We start from the raw sequence: 18124 nt of genomic DNA on the forward strand, positions 1-18124 counted from the left end.
ACCCTTCTCACCACCCCTACTTGAAACCTACCAGGTCCATAATTACTAACATTTAGCCATGTTTTCACCCTTTACTTCGTTGAATTCTCACAGTAATCTAATGAAGTGAGGTAGGTAAAGCAAGGAATAATGTGCTTTGTCTGGAAGCCGGCAGTATATTTGTAAACCTCAGATTAGAAATGTTGCCTTTTCCTAGAAATCCAGAGCCACCTTATCAGCTGCTGAATCCCATCTAAGTGGGGTCCAGAGGGGAAACCTCTCCCTCCAACCACCTGCTGGTTTTTGTTGCCAGTCTGGGCTGGGCAAACAAGCTCCAGAATGCAGCTGATAGGGAAGTAGCTACACAGTGGCGCTCTGCAGATGGGACAAGCACTGACTCACCACATTCACGAGAGGGGCCAGGCTGCTTCCTCTTCCTTTTCATTAGCATTAGAACGAACAACCCACACACAGACATAAACAGTAGAAGAAGTAAGGCCACAGTCAGGACACGGTCTGGGGTAGGCATAGGTGGCTTTGCATCTAGAAATGACCACAAGTTTTCAATCAGCCAAGAAGGTTGATTATAAAAGGTTAATAATTAACACTGTTCTATTATTTACATGCTGGCATCTCCCCAGGGCTCTACTGCCAGAGGAACCTGAAATCTACAAAATGAGGCCATAGAAAGTCTCTGTCTTAGGATCTTCAGCAGCTAACCAAGAACCAAGCCAGTGCCTCTGGCCAATCCCTGGACCAAGCTCCCTTTCCTTCTCAGAGGCTAAGATGACAATGACTATGATCTAGAAGAGGGTCCACCTGACCCTAGGTTCTGGAATCTGGAGAAAGTACCTGTGTTGAGGCTCTGAATGTATAGTCATCTGTGTGATGCTCTGCTTTCTCAGCCCTATATGTAATCAGGTCTCAGGTCCTAAAGTTTCCCTTGTATTAATTCCTCCATCCGCTATCATCTTTAGATCAGGCTCCAGATACCTTGTACCTGGACAAATATAGCAGCTTCCTCATAGGTGTCCTACCTCCAGGTTGTTTTTTATTTGTTTGTTTGTTTTTTCTACTGGGGACACAACAGAGTTCCTTAAGCGTGGGTTTCAGCCTGTCTCACCTACTAGAAAAACTTTGCTATCTCTTAATGCCCTGAGGAATCAGAGTCAGAATCAGCGTCAGAATCAGCTCCTGGAAGGTCAGGAGCTGCATGGAGACTCCCGAGTTTCTAGAAAGCTGAAAAACGGGCTTTGGGGGAGGAAATCTTAGAACTGAGTGGTCTACTTTATAGACATTTATAGGAACAGTTCCGGTAGTTAATCAGGAAAATAGGACCAGGTGACCTCCCATTAGCTTAGCTGCAGTTTATGGACCCAATCCTTGTTCTTGGGGCATTAAAAAGAGGAATTCTTGGCACTGTAGGCCTTATTCACCACTTTCTGAGTCTGTCCTAGTTTATTCCACTTGAGTCCATTCGGCATTCCCAGTAAAGGGTGTGTGTGTGTGGCAGGGGGGTGGGGGCGGGGGAGGGTAGGTATTGTACTTGTTAACATGAAAACTGCTACCTTTTGACACCTAAAAAGGTTCTTTGACTCAGGGTCTAACCTATCTTAGATCAAGCCATAGAATAAAGACACAGAGAGGCAAGCCCAATCTTCCTGAGGCAGATATAGCTGAAACTTTTCTGAAGATGGTGGTAGCTAGGAAGGTTTGGGCAGTCGTTGAGAAACAGCAGAAAGGTGAAGTTATAGTGGTAGCAAGGACCTATTCAATTGTAGACTGTGGGAGCCATGGCAGAAGGCCCAGAGCATATTATATGTGGTGATGTTGGTGGCTCCAGAAAGGTGCTGAACTTCAGAGAGAAGCCTCTTATCATACTGAGAAGCTACAGTAGAAGCAACCAGGGAAGGCTGGGTGGCCTCACCATTTACTGGGCTCTCAGAGGAGGAGGTGTATGAGTGGAGGAAATTAGTTCCAGGAGAGAGGATTGGCCTACTGGTAAAGTTGGCTGGTTGGTACTGGCCCCAGGGGCTGTACCTAAGGATAGGTCCATAGACCAAGTCATGATTAACAATGAGACATCAAGAGACAGGATGCAGCAATGCCAGAGGATGGAGCAAAGAGTTGGAAGGATGACTTAGGAGAGGACAAAGCAAGAGGCCATAGCTGGAGAAGGAGCCAAGGCAAGCAGGAGGTAAGTACATAGGGAGAGGTGTCAGGATCAGAACAAGCAGTGATGGGGGCAGTATGAGGGCAGAGAGCCTTTATTCCAGGTAAGAATCTTACAGTTACTGCTCCTCAAAAGTGGGGTTTCAAATACAGATGCATTTCCTCAAGGGCAAAGCTGCAACTTTAAACTGGCAGGCTCCTATTAGAGGACACTGCTTAGTTTCAGCCCTTTTCTATAGCTGGACTGGTCTCCATACTACTTTGTCAACATATCACGAGATTTCTGCTTCTGAGTCTTTCCTTGACACATAGGTGCTAAAGCCCACCACTACCACCTGTGCCCATGTTGGATACTGCTAATCAATAGTGGTCCTCTCACTTTATAAGCCTGGAGGCTGTCTCAGAGTTTTTCTTCCCATTGAGGAAGCCACCATATGTCTAAGTACTTGTCATCTCTTCACCACACTTATTAAGTTAATTATTTCTTTTGTGTTATGAGATCCCATCTCTTTTAGGAAAACTTTCCTGACTCTCAAAGAACTTATCTATGTCTGATTGTCTACAAAACTGATTATCGGTCACTCTTGTTTTTAAATTTAGTCACACATTTCCATGGGATATAATTTAGATTCCAATTCAATCTTTTTAAAATCCAGTTTTCAAGTATGTACCTCATGGAGTTCTAATTCTATTGGAAGGTCCTCAAGGACAGAGAGAATGTCTTATACCTTTTAGTTTTCACCCCTGCAACAAACAATGTCTAGAATGGTTCTGTAATCATAACAAGAGCTGTATGTATGTATACATGATGTGTGTGTGTGTGTGTGTGTGTGTGTGCGTGTGTGTTAACAAATGGAAGAATTTTAGCTTGGATGAATTCTGCATTTTCTGACCTAAACTTCAGAATCTTCTATCCAAAGGTAGCCCAAAAGACCAATTCAGTTTCAGGGCTTAAGAACATGCTTCCTCAAGTGTAGCATAGGTTCATAGCCTCCTGGACCCTGTGGCACTCAGAGGAAGCTGGAGCCCTCTGTCTGAGTCCCTCTTAATAGTTAAAAAAAAAAAAAAAAGGGCTCAGTTGTAAGTTTCCTGGCAATCAGGGGACATTGGATAATCTGCCATACCCATTTGTGTATAATGCCTGGTAAAATAAATAGTCTTGAGAAGCAGCTTTACCTATATTGTAAGGTTGGGAGACAAGCTGTGTCTGTGTTGAGTCAGGCTGCAGGACACAGAAGATGCTCACATTTCTTTCAGGAGACACCGAAATAGACAAGCTGATAGAAACGTCATACAGGTCTGTGAAATTATCTTGAAGTATATTCATGATAACATCATACTCGGTAGTTGAGTTCTTAGTTTTTAGCACAAAAGACATCTTCTTAGGTTTTGGGTAACCTTGTATAGATGAGCAGGTCAAATTTATGGTGTCAGAATTTTCTGTTCTATTGGAAATTATTATTTTGGGTTGACTGAAGTTAGCTGAAAACAGAATAGAGATTAAAAAAAAAAAAAGTCAATGTCAATTTAGGTGAATCCAGAAGAGAAAAGCAAATAGCTAGGTACCTGATGTGGGTACTCTCTGGGGGCACACCTGGGATCCCATGGTGAAAGCCACATAATGATCTTGCATTTATTTTTTAGTAATGGAGTTTGGGGCCATGTGTACTTCCAGTACGCAAACCAAGGGGATGCTCTCTGAGTGATAGGAGGGCTGAAACTGAGTCACCAAAGATTTATAATGAGGCCACTGTTCTAGGGAATGAACTCTTTGAAAAGAGAAGTGGTCTGACTTTAGGATCCACGTGTCCCATGTGGTACCTTCCAGCTCACCAGACCAAGAGAGCAGAAAGGGATTGAGACTAAAGTTCCACCAGGAACTAACAGAGTTCATGGTGCTGGGATGCTTGGGGCCATATCTTTCAGAAACCCATGTAGGATGGTAGTAAATGAGTGGATGGGCATTTTGGATTTAGAAATTCAGAATACTGGTTTTGGGCACGACTGTCAAGGTGACTTCGCCATATATACTATCAGGCAAACCCAGCTATTTTTAGGAAAACTATATGATCTTGGTAAATACAGAGCTTCTCTTGCCTTGTTTGCCATCCAGATTTTTATGGCTATTGAAGATCACTGACACCTAGCCCCTTCTGCCAGCCAAATCCTCGATCTCCTTATATAGTTACAAGGTTGTTTACAGGTTCTACACACTAGTATATAATTTAGTATATTGTTTCTGAAACTTCAGTGATTTGCATGTCATCTTTACAAATTTTGCTATATCAACACAATACCAAAGCACTCTGCTTATACTCTGTGTAGTCTGTAGAAGGTGCTGCCTACTGTAGCAGTAGCAACATCTGTGAAAGCACAGATTGCATGAGTCAATCAAAATTTTTCTAATACATATTGAACTAAATATAAAACTGTTAAAATAAAACAAAACTGATTGTGTCCCATGTAAAACACAACGTATTCCTCTATAGTACCTGGCCATACTTTGAAAACATTGATTTAGCACTTGGTTAAATGCTCCAAACACCCCGTAGCCTAGTTTGAGTCACATGGAGCTTAAAGAGAGTTAGTCCTTACTCTATTTCTATTTTTGCCTCTGCTTTACTCTGTGGTTTCAGAAACTCTGTGATGTTAACCTGCCTTTTTCGTTTTCATCAACAATTAATCTGGATCTAGTAATCCCACACCAGGGTATCTACCCTAGAGAAATGAAAATTTATGTTCATACAAAGACTGGTACCTGAATGTTTAGAGAAGCTCTATTTATAATAGCTTCAAACTGAAAACAACCCAATGTCTTTTCATGGGTTGAGTGGATAAACAATAGAATGCTACTGGACAATCAGAAGAAACAGACTTTTGATACATGCAACAACTTGAATGTATCTCAAAGGCATTATGTTGAATAAAAGAAGCCTGTCTTAAAGGTTACATGCTTACTGCCTCCATTTACGCATTCTCAAAAAGGCAAGCTTATGGGATGCAAAACAGAGATTATGGGTGTGATAAGGGTATGATTATAAAGAGATAGCATGAGGAAATGTTTTTAGGATGTTGGAAATGTTTTATATCTTGTTTAGAGTGGTGGTTACAAAATCTATACATAAGTTAAAGTTATAGAACTTTACACCAAAATAAAAATAACTAATTTTACTGTATAATTAAAAAAAAAACTGTGCTGACATTTAGGCTTGTCAAGGCCTGGAGAAACAGAGGAGCTGGTATGCCAGTTTTTGTACTATGTGCATTGGTTATTTCCCTCTTGTCAACTGGGGTCATGCTTGGGCAGCAAACAACTCATGGGCAACCTCTGGGAGGTTGAAGGGAAAACCCAAATTAGTTAGCTGTCACCCTTGCTGGGAGCTCTAGGCAAAGATTCAGTGGGTGAGAAATCTTGGACCAAGGAGAAATGAATGTAAAAGAGATTCGAGGCCTATATGGTTATATAAACAGTAATGGCCAAATTATTCATGGTTTTTATGTAGCCACATTACCTTCATTCAGTTAACTCTATTTTATCCCGAAAGCAAATTCTTACTGAACCTTCAGAAGCAAACTATAGAAAGTACAAAGGAATTTCAGTTCCTTACTCCTGCATTATGTTCACATGGACTTCCCAGAAATGGCTGTCCTCTGCCTTTTCTCTACAAGTTCCCCCCTCCTCCACCAACATTTCACTGCTCCTTGCAGTCTCATCTAGAAGGCCAGGGATGTGAACACAACGTACCAAGCACTGACAGGTCAGAACTCATTTGGTGGATGGAAACAAGTCCTTGGGGCCCTTTGTGATGGATGAAACACTGATACGTGCCCGTGTCCTTGATCTGAACATTGTGGAGTTGCAGGGCCCAGTTGTTCTGGTCAAAGCTTGCGCGGCCCTTATACTTAGGGTGAACATTTTGAGGATTCTCTTCGCCTTTGTATAGCTCATACAGAACCAGCTTATCCTGGTTCTGCCAAAATACTACCAGCTCATCAAGGCTTATGTTTTGAGAGTTTGTAAAGTGGCATGGAAGGTCTCCAGTCTCGTTGAAATATGCCTGGCTTTTCATGGAAGCAGCACCTAAAAAAAAAAAAAAAGAAAAGAAAGGTGGAGATTGGGGATGAAGAAACAGGAGGGAAGAAAAACAACAACTCTATTTCTCTTTATACAATACCCAGATGCTACCTTGTCAGTAATGAGATTAAAGAAACACATATCGAGCTCTGGGACTGTGCATACATCTTGGCATCTGGAGAACGGAACTTTGTTCTCACTCTACTGCTAATTAAATGTCTGTGACTTTGTACGCATGTAACTGCTATGAGGCTCAGTTTCCTCATCTCTTTAAAGGAGGGGTGAACTAACTGCTCTATGGATTTTTCTGGTACTATAGTTCTGTGAATTTAAACCCAGAACCAGCAGTAGGACAACTCATCTGTTATCTTCCTTTAAACTGAATTTTGATTCTTTTCGCTGTAGCTATTACAGGCCTCATTATTTCTATACTATCACCAAAAGCTTTCCCTTATCCTCTCTAATCCCTATTCCTTGGCCTGCTATGGCGAAAAGATTTCTGATAATGGTTGCAATCTGATATCCCTCTTTTCATTATGCCTCAATAGGTGGGGATGACATTAAATAATATCTTCACTATTCAAATAGTTCCCTTTAGAGAGTTTCCCTCATGACTGCTGTTCTCAAGGCCAGCTCTCTTAAGGATACAAAACAGTTTGGAAATGACACAAATAGTCAACTGAAGCCTCTAATCTCAGTGACCTCTCTAAGCTCTTTCAGGGATCAGAAAGAGAACTGGGCAAATATGATGGTTGCTTTGGGATTGTGGTGGTCAAAGATCATTTAAGGTACATGAATGAAATGCTGGACATGAATGAACTGCTGGAAATGAATCATAGATGGGAAGGTGAGGATGTGCTTTTGGAGTATTGGGGAAACCCCGACTACCACTACCTTGCTCTTCCCAATATGCTTTGCCCTGGAAATTTTTACAACCCCTGGAGGAGACACTGGGAGAGTTCAGAGAAAGTCTTTATTCCCTGAGGGCATATTAGAGTTTATGGAAGGCATACGTTCCAACTAATTTCTTAAATGACATTGATGGTTAGGGTTTTTGTAGGACCTATTCTGGGTCACACAATTAATTACTTGAGACTTGGCCAAGAAATTAGTGGTGGGTGAGAAGTGCAGGGTTAGGGGAAATATGCTGTTTCTTAGTTAATATAATGTTAGATGACACCTTGGGAAGGAAGTTAGGGTGGGTTCTGAATAAAGTTTCATCATTCAGGACTTCAGTAAAGGGATGTTGACATTAAGGATGAAAGAGGAGGAAGGTTGGTGAGAGAGATGAGAGGAGTTTCATTTGAGGTGCTCTTTGAGGGGTACTAGGGGAAGTTAAATCGATCTGACAAATAAGCTTCTCTTCTAAGAGGAAGTAGGACAAATACCAGTGACACACACTTGGAAAAATCAAACGTGGTGCAGAGTGGCCCAGTGAAAACAAATAATCAGGGGGTTCGGGGTGGTCTTGAACTCGAAGGGAAGAGGACTCCAGGTGTCCATGAGAGCTGGCACAAGTTTGAATCACTGCCTATTGCATTCTGCCCTCTAGAATCCTGTGAAGCACTTGAAAGTATAAAATGCAGTGTCTGTACAGGATACATCCCCATGGAGAGAGGTGAGAAAATATACCTGGGTACCCGAAATAGTGAAAAGAAGATCTAAGGAAAATATACCATGTTCAGTAATTACCTTACAAGGTAATCCTGAGCCTCTTGCTACATCTTTGCTAAACTCTGGATTATAGGGTAGGAGTGCCACCTACTATAAAAGCTTCTGGCATCTATCTCTGGGGAAATCAATTCTGGTTGTTTCAGTAACTTGCCATATGACATAGGGCAAATGACCTAATGGAGAAACCAAACACACAGTTGGAAATTCTGCCAGTTAATGGTCAATGTTGTTATTCAAGAGTCAACTGTACATTTTGGGCCTGGAAATGACATCACCTTTGACTTCTTTCTTCCTGATTTATAGTTGTTTCTCTGCTGTGCCTCACAGTACCTTCTCTCCTTCTTACCTACTCTCTTCACTCATAGACCCGTCCAACTTCTCTGACCTAGGACCTCTCTCCCAAAGATTATAAGGGCTTTTTCTTCCACCCATCTAACTGCTTCCCTCCTCACCAACCAACCAAAAATGTGGTGTGTTATAAAGGCATCAGCATTACAGGGTAAGGTGGCGTAAGGGTTTCAGGGAAGCGGGGCTGGTCAGAAATGCAGAATCTCTGGCCCCACCCAGACCTACAGAATCAGAATCTGCATTTTAACAAGCGCTCCAGTTTGAGAAGCTGTGATAGAGAATGTCTATCTCTGTCTCCAGAGTGAAACAGAGGAGACAATGACAGGAACAGTTGGTTTCCAGCCAAACTCTCTCTTCTCATCTTGGGGTAGAAATCACTCTGAAGCTCATTCTGAGTGGAACTGAAAGTATTTCACAATTTATAGTCCATAGCTCCTCACCAACCACTAGCTTCCATGACATCATTCAAAACTACTCATACTGATCCCTTCTCTGATGATTTGAGAAAGATTTAGCTCAATGTCTCTTTTTCCTAAGTGGCTTTAGTCCTCCACTGTTATATTCCCAGACCTCAGGCCATCCAGCTACTGGACTCACTAGGACTCCAGTGATTATAAGCATTGAGATTCTCTCCCTCCCCCAGCACTTGAGTAATAAATGTGGTCTGGGTCTAGTTGTAATTTGTGGCCATGATGATGTCAGGAGCTAGGCACTCAAGAATACGTCTAGATATCTCCCTAATCAGCTGGAAGAGCTTCTTTCAAATGATACTTGAGGACTTCCTCAGCAATATACTGTTTAAATGTTACACAAAAACTAGAGTCTTCTAACCTCGTGAGATCTCTGACCCCATCTGGAACTTTAGTCTTCTGACCACTACCTGCCCACTATCTCAAATGCGTGTCTTATATATCCAAGGATCATTTATTCCTCATGTTACTATGCTTATCCGTACTCAAGAAATTTTCTCCTTTTATTAAACTTCCTTTAAATCTTTACTAGGCCCTCTGGAAGCCTCTTCCCATTATAATAAACTCTTCTACATTCTCAAACTCTTCATTGAATGTTTCCCCCGAGGTTGTGCTTTCATTAAAATCTGGCCCAACTCAAAGGACACCACTTGCCCCAGCCACTGTTTGTTTTATCATACTTCATGGGGACCTAGAGCAACACCCTTCCCTTTGGAGGTGTCCCTGTCTCTCATGGCTGTTAGCTATTAATCATTTGTCACTACTTCCTTGCTCACTGAGCATTTTGATGTCAGATGCCAGGTCTTTCTTTCCAACCAATTATTACTATCAACTGGGTGATTTCAGCATGGATGAGTTCACCAACAACCTTGCCTCAAAGTTTTTTGACCTTCTCCACTTTGGAGATCTTCATCCACAGGCTGTTCCAGCAGCCCCTTTCCCATGACATAATCCTGAACCTTATCACCAAGAATAACTCCGCCCTGAGAATCTTAAACCTCAATGTACCTATCTCTGTCCACAAGATATCTTCCTCTAAGATTTGCTCTTGATTGCTTCACCTATATCTGTTCTTCACTTTCATCAAGACCTTGAGTCTATCCATTCCAGACCCTATAGTGCAGTGCTTTTCAAAAGAACCCTGCAATGACAGAAATGTTCTATATCTGTACTGACCAATATGGTAGTCACCAGCCACTGTACCCACTGAGCATTCAATATGTGGCTAATGTGACTGAGATCTGAAATTTTAATCTTATTTAATTTTAACTAATTTAAATAACCACATGTGGCTAGTGGCTATCATGTTGGACAGCACAGCAATAGTATATCTTTTCAATCATTCTCTCGCCAGTAGCTTCAATAAACTTACCCTTTTGTGCAGAATTCATCCCAACACTCTACTTTTGATCTACATATCTATTCTTACACCTGAATGCTTGAAAATTCCCGAAGTTACTTAATTATTCAGACCACAAGTCTGCAGTCTCCCATCCCATTTAACTTAGCCTCTGGGCTGCTCACCCTGCCTACCACCCTCTTCCTTCCTCATAGCAGTTACTTCGGCAGTTTCCTCTGCTACTGCTTATAGTTTATCTTTCTCTTATAGTCAAACTCCTTGGAAGAGTAAGCAGCAATTGCTGCCTTCATTCCCAGCCTCAGTCCCCCAACTCTCTGCTGAAACTTCCCTGGCAAATGTTATCAGTGACTTCTCACCACTGCCAAATCCAGAACACTTTTCAAACCTAATCTTACTTGACCACACTGTTGAATGTCACATCGTTGGCCATCTCTTCTTGAAACTCTATTCTTTCCTGGTAATTTTTCTCTGATCACTCCTTAAATATCTCGAGTGCCTGCTCTTGACCTTCTCTTTACTTTCCACACTCTCTCTGGTGTTTCTCCTCTAACCCCATGGATTCAACTGCCAAATATAAATTAATACTTCACAGATGCTTATCTCCAGCCAATAACTTTCGCTAGAGTTCCAGCTAGCCAACTGCCTGCTGGATATTTCTACTTAGATAGCAATAGATATTCTCTTCCTTCCTTTCAAACTTTCCTGTCCTCTCTATCTTAGTGAATGGTTTCTCTACTTGCTGGTGTCAGTTACTATCTGAATCATATGTAGAAAACACCCAAACAGGGTCTGCCCAGGTGTGGCTGAAAATATCTAGCACTGCTACAGCCAGAGCTGAACTAATCACCAGGCCAGTTAGTCAGGAGCAGCCTCCATGCTGCTGCAACCGAACTGCAGGCTTGACTCACCTTCCCTGTCTACCCCACACCAGGATGTGCGTTGAGGGGGGGAGGGGGGGAGGTGGCTTCCCTCTCAGTGCTGAGAATGGGGAAGGGATAGGACAGGAGAAACTAAAGGCAGCCAGTCACACAATGTGTGGCAGGAACCTCCACCAACCCAGTAACATATAAAGAAACTGAAACTTAGAGAGGAAAAGCAAACAGGGAAGATCTGAGTTCTGTGAGGCTTGATGCTTTTAACATTTCTTTCCTTTCTTTGGGGGGTAGGAGTCGGGGGTGGGCTCCTTAAGAAAAGAAATGCAGAACTCAATTACAAAAGACCACCCAACAGGAGGAGAATGTGATGGAGAGAAAATTAGCAGTAAAAAGAGGCGGTGGTCTTAACTTATTGTGGTTAAAATATCTTACTTTTGAAAATTTTACCCAAGCATAAGACACATGACCACAGTGGTAGAGCCCCTCATGGAGTCTTAGAGGAGCTTTGGATAGGACTTGTGCAAGTGGGAAACCCTGTAGCCCAACTTTATGAGCTTCATGGTAAATCTGCTGCTGCTACTAGCGGAAGGTCACTGATGTCGGTAGTAGCAGGGCTGGGATTTTTGATCCTCCCAGTAAGCAGGGGCAAGTATGATCTACTGATGTGGGCTGGTGGGGAAAGCAGAGGAGGGGAGAGGGAAGGTAGAGAACATGAAAATCAATGCTTCTTAATGAAAGGAGGCTTTTAGAAGCCTATTAGCTATTTTTTAAAAGCCTGAAAATGCCAGAAATAAGAATAGAGAAGATCAGAAGAGAAAATATATGGAGTAAAAAGGTTAAGCTTCAGGGCTGTCAGAGCAGAGACATTCCTCTGGCTCCTGGACAGGCCAGGCAAACCTACTTTGTATATCCGGTACCGTGAATGTAGATGGCAGAGGAGGAGGATGCACAGAAGGTATCAGGCTCCATGCCAGGCCAGGCCTGCCATCAGCTGAAATACCTGTTCTTAATCATGATGTTTCCTTCTTCTCTAGAAAAGTCTTTTTTTTTTTTTTTTTGCATGTAGTATTGTGCAGCGCTGGATAGAAAGTGAGTAAAACCCATCAAGGCTTGGGCTTGCAGTGGTCACACTCATCACGAGACAGTAAAGAATTCTAGGACTTTACAAAGCCAAAGGTTCTTACCAGAGAGCAGGAGAGCCACCACAAAGAGAGTCTTGCTCAGTTCCATAGTGCTAAAATTGAAAAGAAAAAATAAAACATGATTAAAAAACGAAACTAAAAACCAAAACATGACAAGCGAAGTTTTGGATTCACTTAGGACCATGTGTGTGACAGAGACCATGCTATGTGTTCACCACAGCCATTTCCTTTCCCCCCCTAGCTCCACAGATATGCCCTATTTCCCAACCTCCCCTTCAGTTAGGAGGGCCATGTGATTGGGTTCTCACTGAGGGAATTGTGGGCAAAAGATATGGGTGTTGCTTTCAGACCTGTCACTAAAATGCCTCTCTTTTCTCCCTCTCCTACCGTCTTGAATGCAGAGGAACCAGAGGAGAAGTCCAAGAGCCTAGAGGATGGCAAAGCCTCCTGTGAAAGGAAGCTGGTTTGCTGAACAAATGAACAAAATAGCTCTCTCTAGCCCTTATTCATACTAGACTGTGACATGAGCAAAAAATAAACTTTTACTGTCTTAAGCTAATGAATTTTTTTGCATTGCTTGTGGCAGTAGTTAGTATAACTTATCTTGGCTAATATACTGGGTATGATGGGGGCGACGGGAAAATATTTATGTTTAGAAATTAACATTCCTTTGGTTTCTTTGTGGTTCTCAAACTTTAATGTGCTTAAAAAAACATATGAAAGAGTATGTTAAAGCAGTTTTCTGGGCCTCGTTAACAGAGATTCTGATTTAGTAATTTGGGTAAAACCCATGTCTAACAAACTCACAGATGATGATGATGATGCTGGTATAAAGACCCTGCTTTGAGAACCAAGCACAACAATATTCACTTAATCTAAATGACAGAGCCAAGGAAAATGACAGGCATCGCTTTATAACCTCTATCTTCTCTCTTTTCCTCTCCTTCCCTCCCTCTTTCTGCACTTACCTACTTATCCCAACTTAGACCAAAAAGGCTATAGAGTGACTTATAGGGAAGCATAGAATAAAGAAAGATGACCAACATTAAAAAGAGGTGGAAGGCAAATCAATTGCAGAAATAAAAAATGGAGTCAAGTACAAGGCCAAGGTAAATGCTTAGCACAGGAATCTGCCTACCCTGCATGGTGCAGATCATGAGTTTGGCTTGTAATTTAATAGCCAAAGTGAAAGAAAAACTTAATTTATAGACCTGTCTATAAAATGGAAACAAATCAAGGCTTAGGAAAAGATGCACAACTAACTGTTCCCGATCCAACAGCAGAAATTTCTTCCTTGGGAGTGGATTGTCTAGAAGCCATCCCTGATCCCTAGACACCCTTCCTCTCTTCTCATAGCATTTAGCGCAAAGCTTTGGGCTAAAAGTATCTGTTATGTTTCTTCCCTTCTAGACTATAATCCCTTTTTTGTGATTAAAAAATTTTGACCACATCATATTTGCATATGGTACTAAATTTAAAAAGTAAAGGTGATAAGTAGTGGAAAGCAAGTCTCTCTCTCAACCTTGTTCCCTAGCTGTCTGGTTTTCCCTAGTAGACATAACTTGAGTGACCACTGTTACCTATTGATAGTTTCTTGCCTCTACTTGTATTAGTTTAGGTAAAACAAAATGAAAACATAGACCTATTTTTTTTTTCACTTTATTTTTACACACCAGTAGCACAGTATACACACTTTTGCACACTTACCACTACCTTGGAGATTGTTCTGCATCTGTACACACTAGATTAGGATATTAGAATATCCTAATTCTAACAGTTGCATATTATTCTGTTTTATTCTATTGGATAGCAATAATTTATTTTGCCAGCACCTATATTTTCCAATCTTTTGCTGCAGTGATAAACCTAATCATATGTCAAATCACATACCCGAGAGTAAGCTATCTTCCTAGAAGTACAATGGCCTGACTAAAGGGTCAAAAGAGTATCACAATTTTAATCTTCACAGATGTTGAAAATTTGTTCTCTCCCAAGACTATGTTTATGCTCCTACCAACAAAACATGAGTGTACTTATTTTCATGCCACTTTTGCCAACATGGTATGGTTTTTTAATTTGTAATCTTTACCAATAGAGAAGGTTAAAATGACACCTCATTGTAATTTTTAAAAATTATTTTTCATTGTGGTATAATAATTTGGGTAAATTTGGGTAATTTACCATGTGACTAATTTGTTCAGTGTACAGTGGCACCAAGTACACCGCATTGTTGTGCAATCATCGCCACCATCCCTCTCCAGGACTCTTTTCATCTTCCACAACTGAAACTCTATACCCAGTAAACAAAAACTCTCCATTCTCCTCTCCTCCTCTCAGCCCCTGTCTCCAGAAATTTGACTACTCTAGGTACCTCATATAAAGTGAAATCATACAGTATTTGTCTTCTGTGATTGGCTTATTTCATTTAGCATAATGTATTCAAGGTTCATCCATGTCATAGCATATGTCAGAATTTCCTTTCTTCTAAAGGCTGAATAATATTCTATATTAGATAGATAGGTAGATAGATAGATAGATAGATAGATAGATAGATAGATAGATAGATAGAGAGATAGAGAGATAGATAGCTATATGCCACACTTTATTTATCCATTAATCTATGGATGGACATTTGAGTTGCTTCTGCCTTTTGGCTATTGTGAATAATGCTCTATGAACATGGACATACAAATATATCTTCGAGACCCTGCTCTCATTTCTTTTGGGCATATACTCAGAAGTGGAATTACTGGATCATGTAGTAATTCTATTTTTATTTTATTTTATTTTATTTTATTTTATTTTATTTTATTTTATTTTTTTATTTTTTAATTTAAATTTTTATTTTGGTGACATTAGTTAACAAAATCCAGTAAGTTTCAGGCATACAATTCAACAGTAAGGCATATATATACATTCAGTAATTCTATTTTTTTTTTCGAAGAACTGCATACTGTTTTTCACAGCAGCCGCACCATTTTATACTCCCATTAAAAGTGCACAAGAGTTGCAATTTCACCATGTCTTTGCCAACACTTGTTATTTTGGGTTGTGTGTGTGTGTGTGTGTGTATGTGTGTGTGTGATCCCAGTGGGTGAGAGGTAGTTCTCACTGTAGTTTTAAAATGAATTTCTTTTATTATGAGTATCGGCATCTTTTCAAACGTATAAAAAATTAGACTTCCTGTTCCATGACTGTCCATACATTTCCGTTACCTATTTTTAATTTAGGTCTTTGGCCTTTTTCTTATTTCCCTTATCGATTTGTGGAATCTCTTTTGTTTTTAAAAAGTAGTGCTAATTAGTACCTAATTTGAAAATTTGTGTGTTATGATAATGAGTTGCAAATATATTCAGCCATTAAAGCACAAAATGAGTGTTCAACATATGAACCTCATATTGCTCCTAATTGCTCTCCCTTTCCTTTCCAGTGATTTTAATAGATTTCAGATCTTGGGCATTATCTGTTGGGCCAAAGCTAACACCTGGTAAGCTGACACAGCCTGGAAAGAGAGTTCATTGTCTGATGCCTGTGCACTCCCTCATATTAAATCGCTGCCAGAATTCTATTTATCATAGAATCTCAGGAATCCTTTGAGTCTGATCTCCCACCTAATACAGGAATGTTTCATTGTGTGTGAAGCAAAAAGCAGTATCGACCTAATTAAAGATTTTTTTCCCCCTGGTATGATGTATTGAACAGGGACATAAATTGAAGAAATCACCTTGAATTCAAATAATTACATGAAATTATTGGCCCTAGGAAATCTTTGATAAATGGTCTGTCCTTGTAATTCACACAGTGAGGAAGAGCACTGGGTATAAGAAGGAAGTCAACAACATTTTGACTTCACTATTTGCAAACTCTCTTTCCCTAAGTGAGAAGCTGCCTTCTCTTCTTATTGATACTGATGTTGTTCTCTGGAACTACCCAGAATAAGCCTACCACACTTCGCTAAAGCCCTTCAAGGATTTGGGGACAGCAGTGACAGTCCTAAACGTCACTAACATTCATTTGAAGAGTGTACACTGTCTTAAACAACATTTTGTACACTTAGTTTGTCAGAGACCTTATTAAAATATGTTGCTAAAATACTTAAGATTGACATGATTCTCTTTTATAAAGTACAAATACCTCACGTGAAGAATTTCTCTCAACTCTAGTCATTGTGTGTGAGGGTGAAGCATTGGGTTAGTAAGCCAGCTTCTTCAGTGTTAATGGCTCTGAAGAAAAACAGAAACATCACTGCTCCCCAGGAATGAATTCTCAACCACAAGCACGAGTCATTGCTTTCTCCTGAGAAGTAGAAACTCTTGCTTTTGGAGGGAGAGAGCAAAAAGGAGAATGCAAGAGGAAAGAACCTAAGAATTTATGGGGGAGAGTCTCTGAGAGATTTCTGTCAGCTGTGAACGGAATAAGGTCTATAGGTGAGTGAACTGTTCATAACCTGAAATGAGCAGTTCCCATACAGCTGGAGGTTCACTTCAGAAACCAAAGAAGAGCAACCACTGTACACCACTTTCCCTTACTTTATATGCCTAGAACGTGAGAGTCAGCTGAATGACTAATTACACTATTCGTTTTCACAATAAGGTGGGATTATTTACCCCCATGTTACAGATGAGGAAATGGAGTCTCAGAGAGGTTAAGGAACTTGCTCTAGCCAGCTGTTTAGTTAATGACAGAGTTGAGATTTAAACCCATACAGCCTCACTGTGTTCTTTTTAAAAACTGATGAAGTTCCTGGAAAAGTTCCAGCTAGTTTCAGCTGTGCTGTGGGGGTGAGTGAAAAGGATTTAGATTTTACCCAGTCTCAGAGTAACAAGGGAGCAGCACGTTCCCAGGGCCAGTTGTAATGATGGCTCTTGGAATTAGAGTGTGACATGCAGGGAAACAGGCTGGGATGGGGGTTGGGATGTGGCCAAAAGTGTCCCTTTGTATCAGGGGAGTTTCTGTCTTGAGTTTCCATTTATTCCCCAAATATTGTTTGAGCACCCATTATTTTTCAGGCAGAGAATGTTCATCTCCCCTCCAGCCCTGGACAGATAATCAGTCTCCTGGCATGGGCTTAGTTCCAGGCACGTGTTACTATGTTCCAGCTAAGCCTTTTGCCTAGGAAAGCTCTGGGGAAATAGTATTTGGGCAGAAAAAGGAGGGAATAAAGAAGGGATCTTTTGCATCTCAGGTCTGAAGGACATGTGGGATCTAGTGCAGGCAAAAGGCAGTAAAAAGGGTGTAGGCTGGTGGTAGACAGAAGTGGGGTGAAACAGGGAAGTGCAGATATGATGTGGGAAGTGAGAGAATTTCAAGGCAGAAGTTGGGGAGCAACAAAGAAAATGTGCCCTATTTCGCAACTTTGTCTAGAATATTAGCTGTGATCGAGGTACCAGGAAAAAATGCTATGTTTGCTGATGTCCTAGGAAGGTTGTTCACTGAGACCATTTCTCATGCAAACATTTACTAAATTTACTCAGAGTCAGGCTTATTTTCGAGGCTGCAAGGGAATGTAAAATGTGTAGGTCTTTGTCTTTCACCCAGTACTAAAAAGAAAACTAAGGTTCACAAATCACAACTCAAGGTCCATTATTGTACGCTCATCTCCCCACGCATACAATTGTCCTTGCTCCAAACAAAGCAAGAGACACCACAACCTTTGTGGAGGGAGGAAAGCACTCAGGGTCAGGGCCTGGCCCTTTACCTTCACCAGTTCATACTGTGACTGGACAAGGCAGGCTTGCTGGACTGGCACTATCAGCTAGGTGAGAAGAGAGTGATATGAAGTGGGAGCACAAACTTCCTGGGGTCTTGCCTTGCCCCTGGTGTGACATGCTACATGGATTACTTCTCAGATCACCAGAACCTAAAGCTATACCTTTAGGACAGCTATTATTATCTTTGAGGTACTGGGAGGAATAGGGTAGGCTTATTTCCTTGTTTCATAAAGTTTCAGAAGTGTAGAATAAGAAATATGCTGAGAATTGAATGTATCTGAATTTCTACAAGGATTCTGACAGGGTGTCTCATGATAT

The 18124-nt window shown here is 41.0% G+C and overlaps 1 protein-coding gene across 1 annotated transcript in view; it reads right to left on the bottom strand.

The window, feature by feature from the left end:
- Positions 1-232: 232 nt before the first annotated feature.
- The window catches only part of CD86 (CD86 molecule), a 24058-nt gene continuing 6166 nt past the window's right edge, over positions 233-18124 (bottom strand). Inside the window, exons 2-5 of the mRNA XM_023527586.1 lie at positions 12138-12187; positions 5897-6232; positions 3328-3633; positions 233-522 (exon numbers count right to left, since the gene is read on the bottom strand). Of these exons, the coding sequence (XP_023383354.1) occupies positions 233-522; positions 3328-3633; positions 5897-6232; positions 12138-12187 (982 nt within the window). The remainder of the gene's footprint in view (positions 523-3327; positions 3634-5896; positions 6233-12137; positions 12188-18124) is intronic.

The sequence above is a fragment of the Pteropus vampyrus genome, unplaced genomic scaffold (genome assembly GCF_000151845.1).
Source record: "Pteropus vampyrus isolate Shadow unplaced genomic scaffold, Pvam_2.0 Scaffold1, whole genome shotgun sequence".
NCBI lineage: Eukaryota > Metazoa > Chordata > Mammalia > Chiroptera > Pteropodidae > Pteropus > Pteropus vampyrus.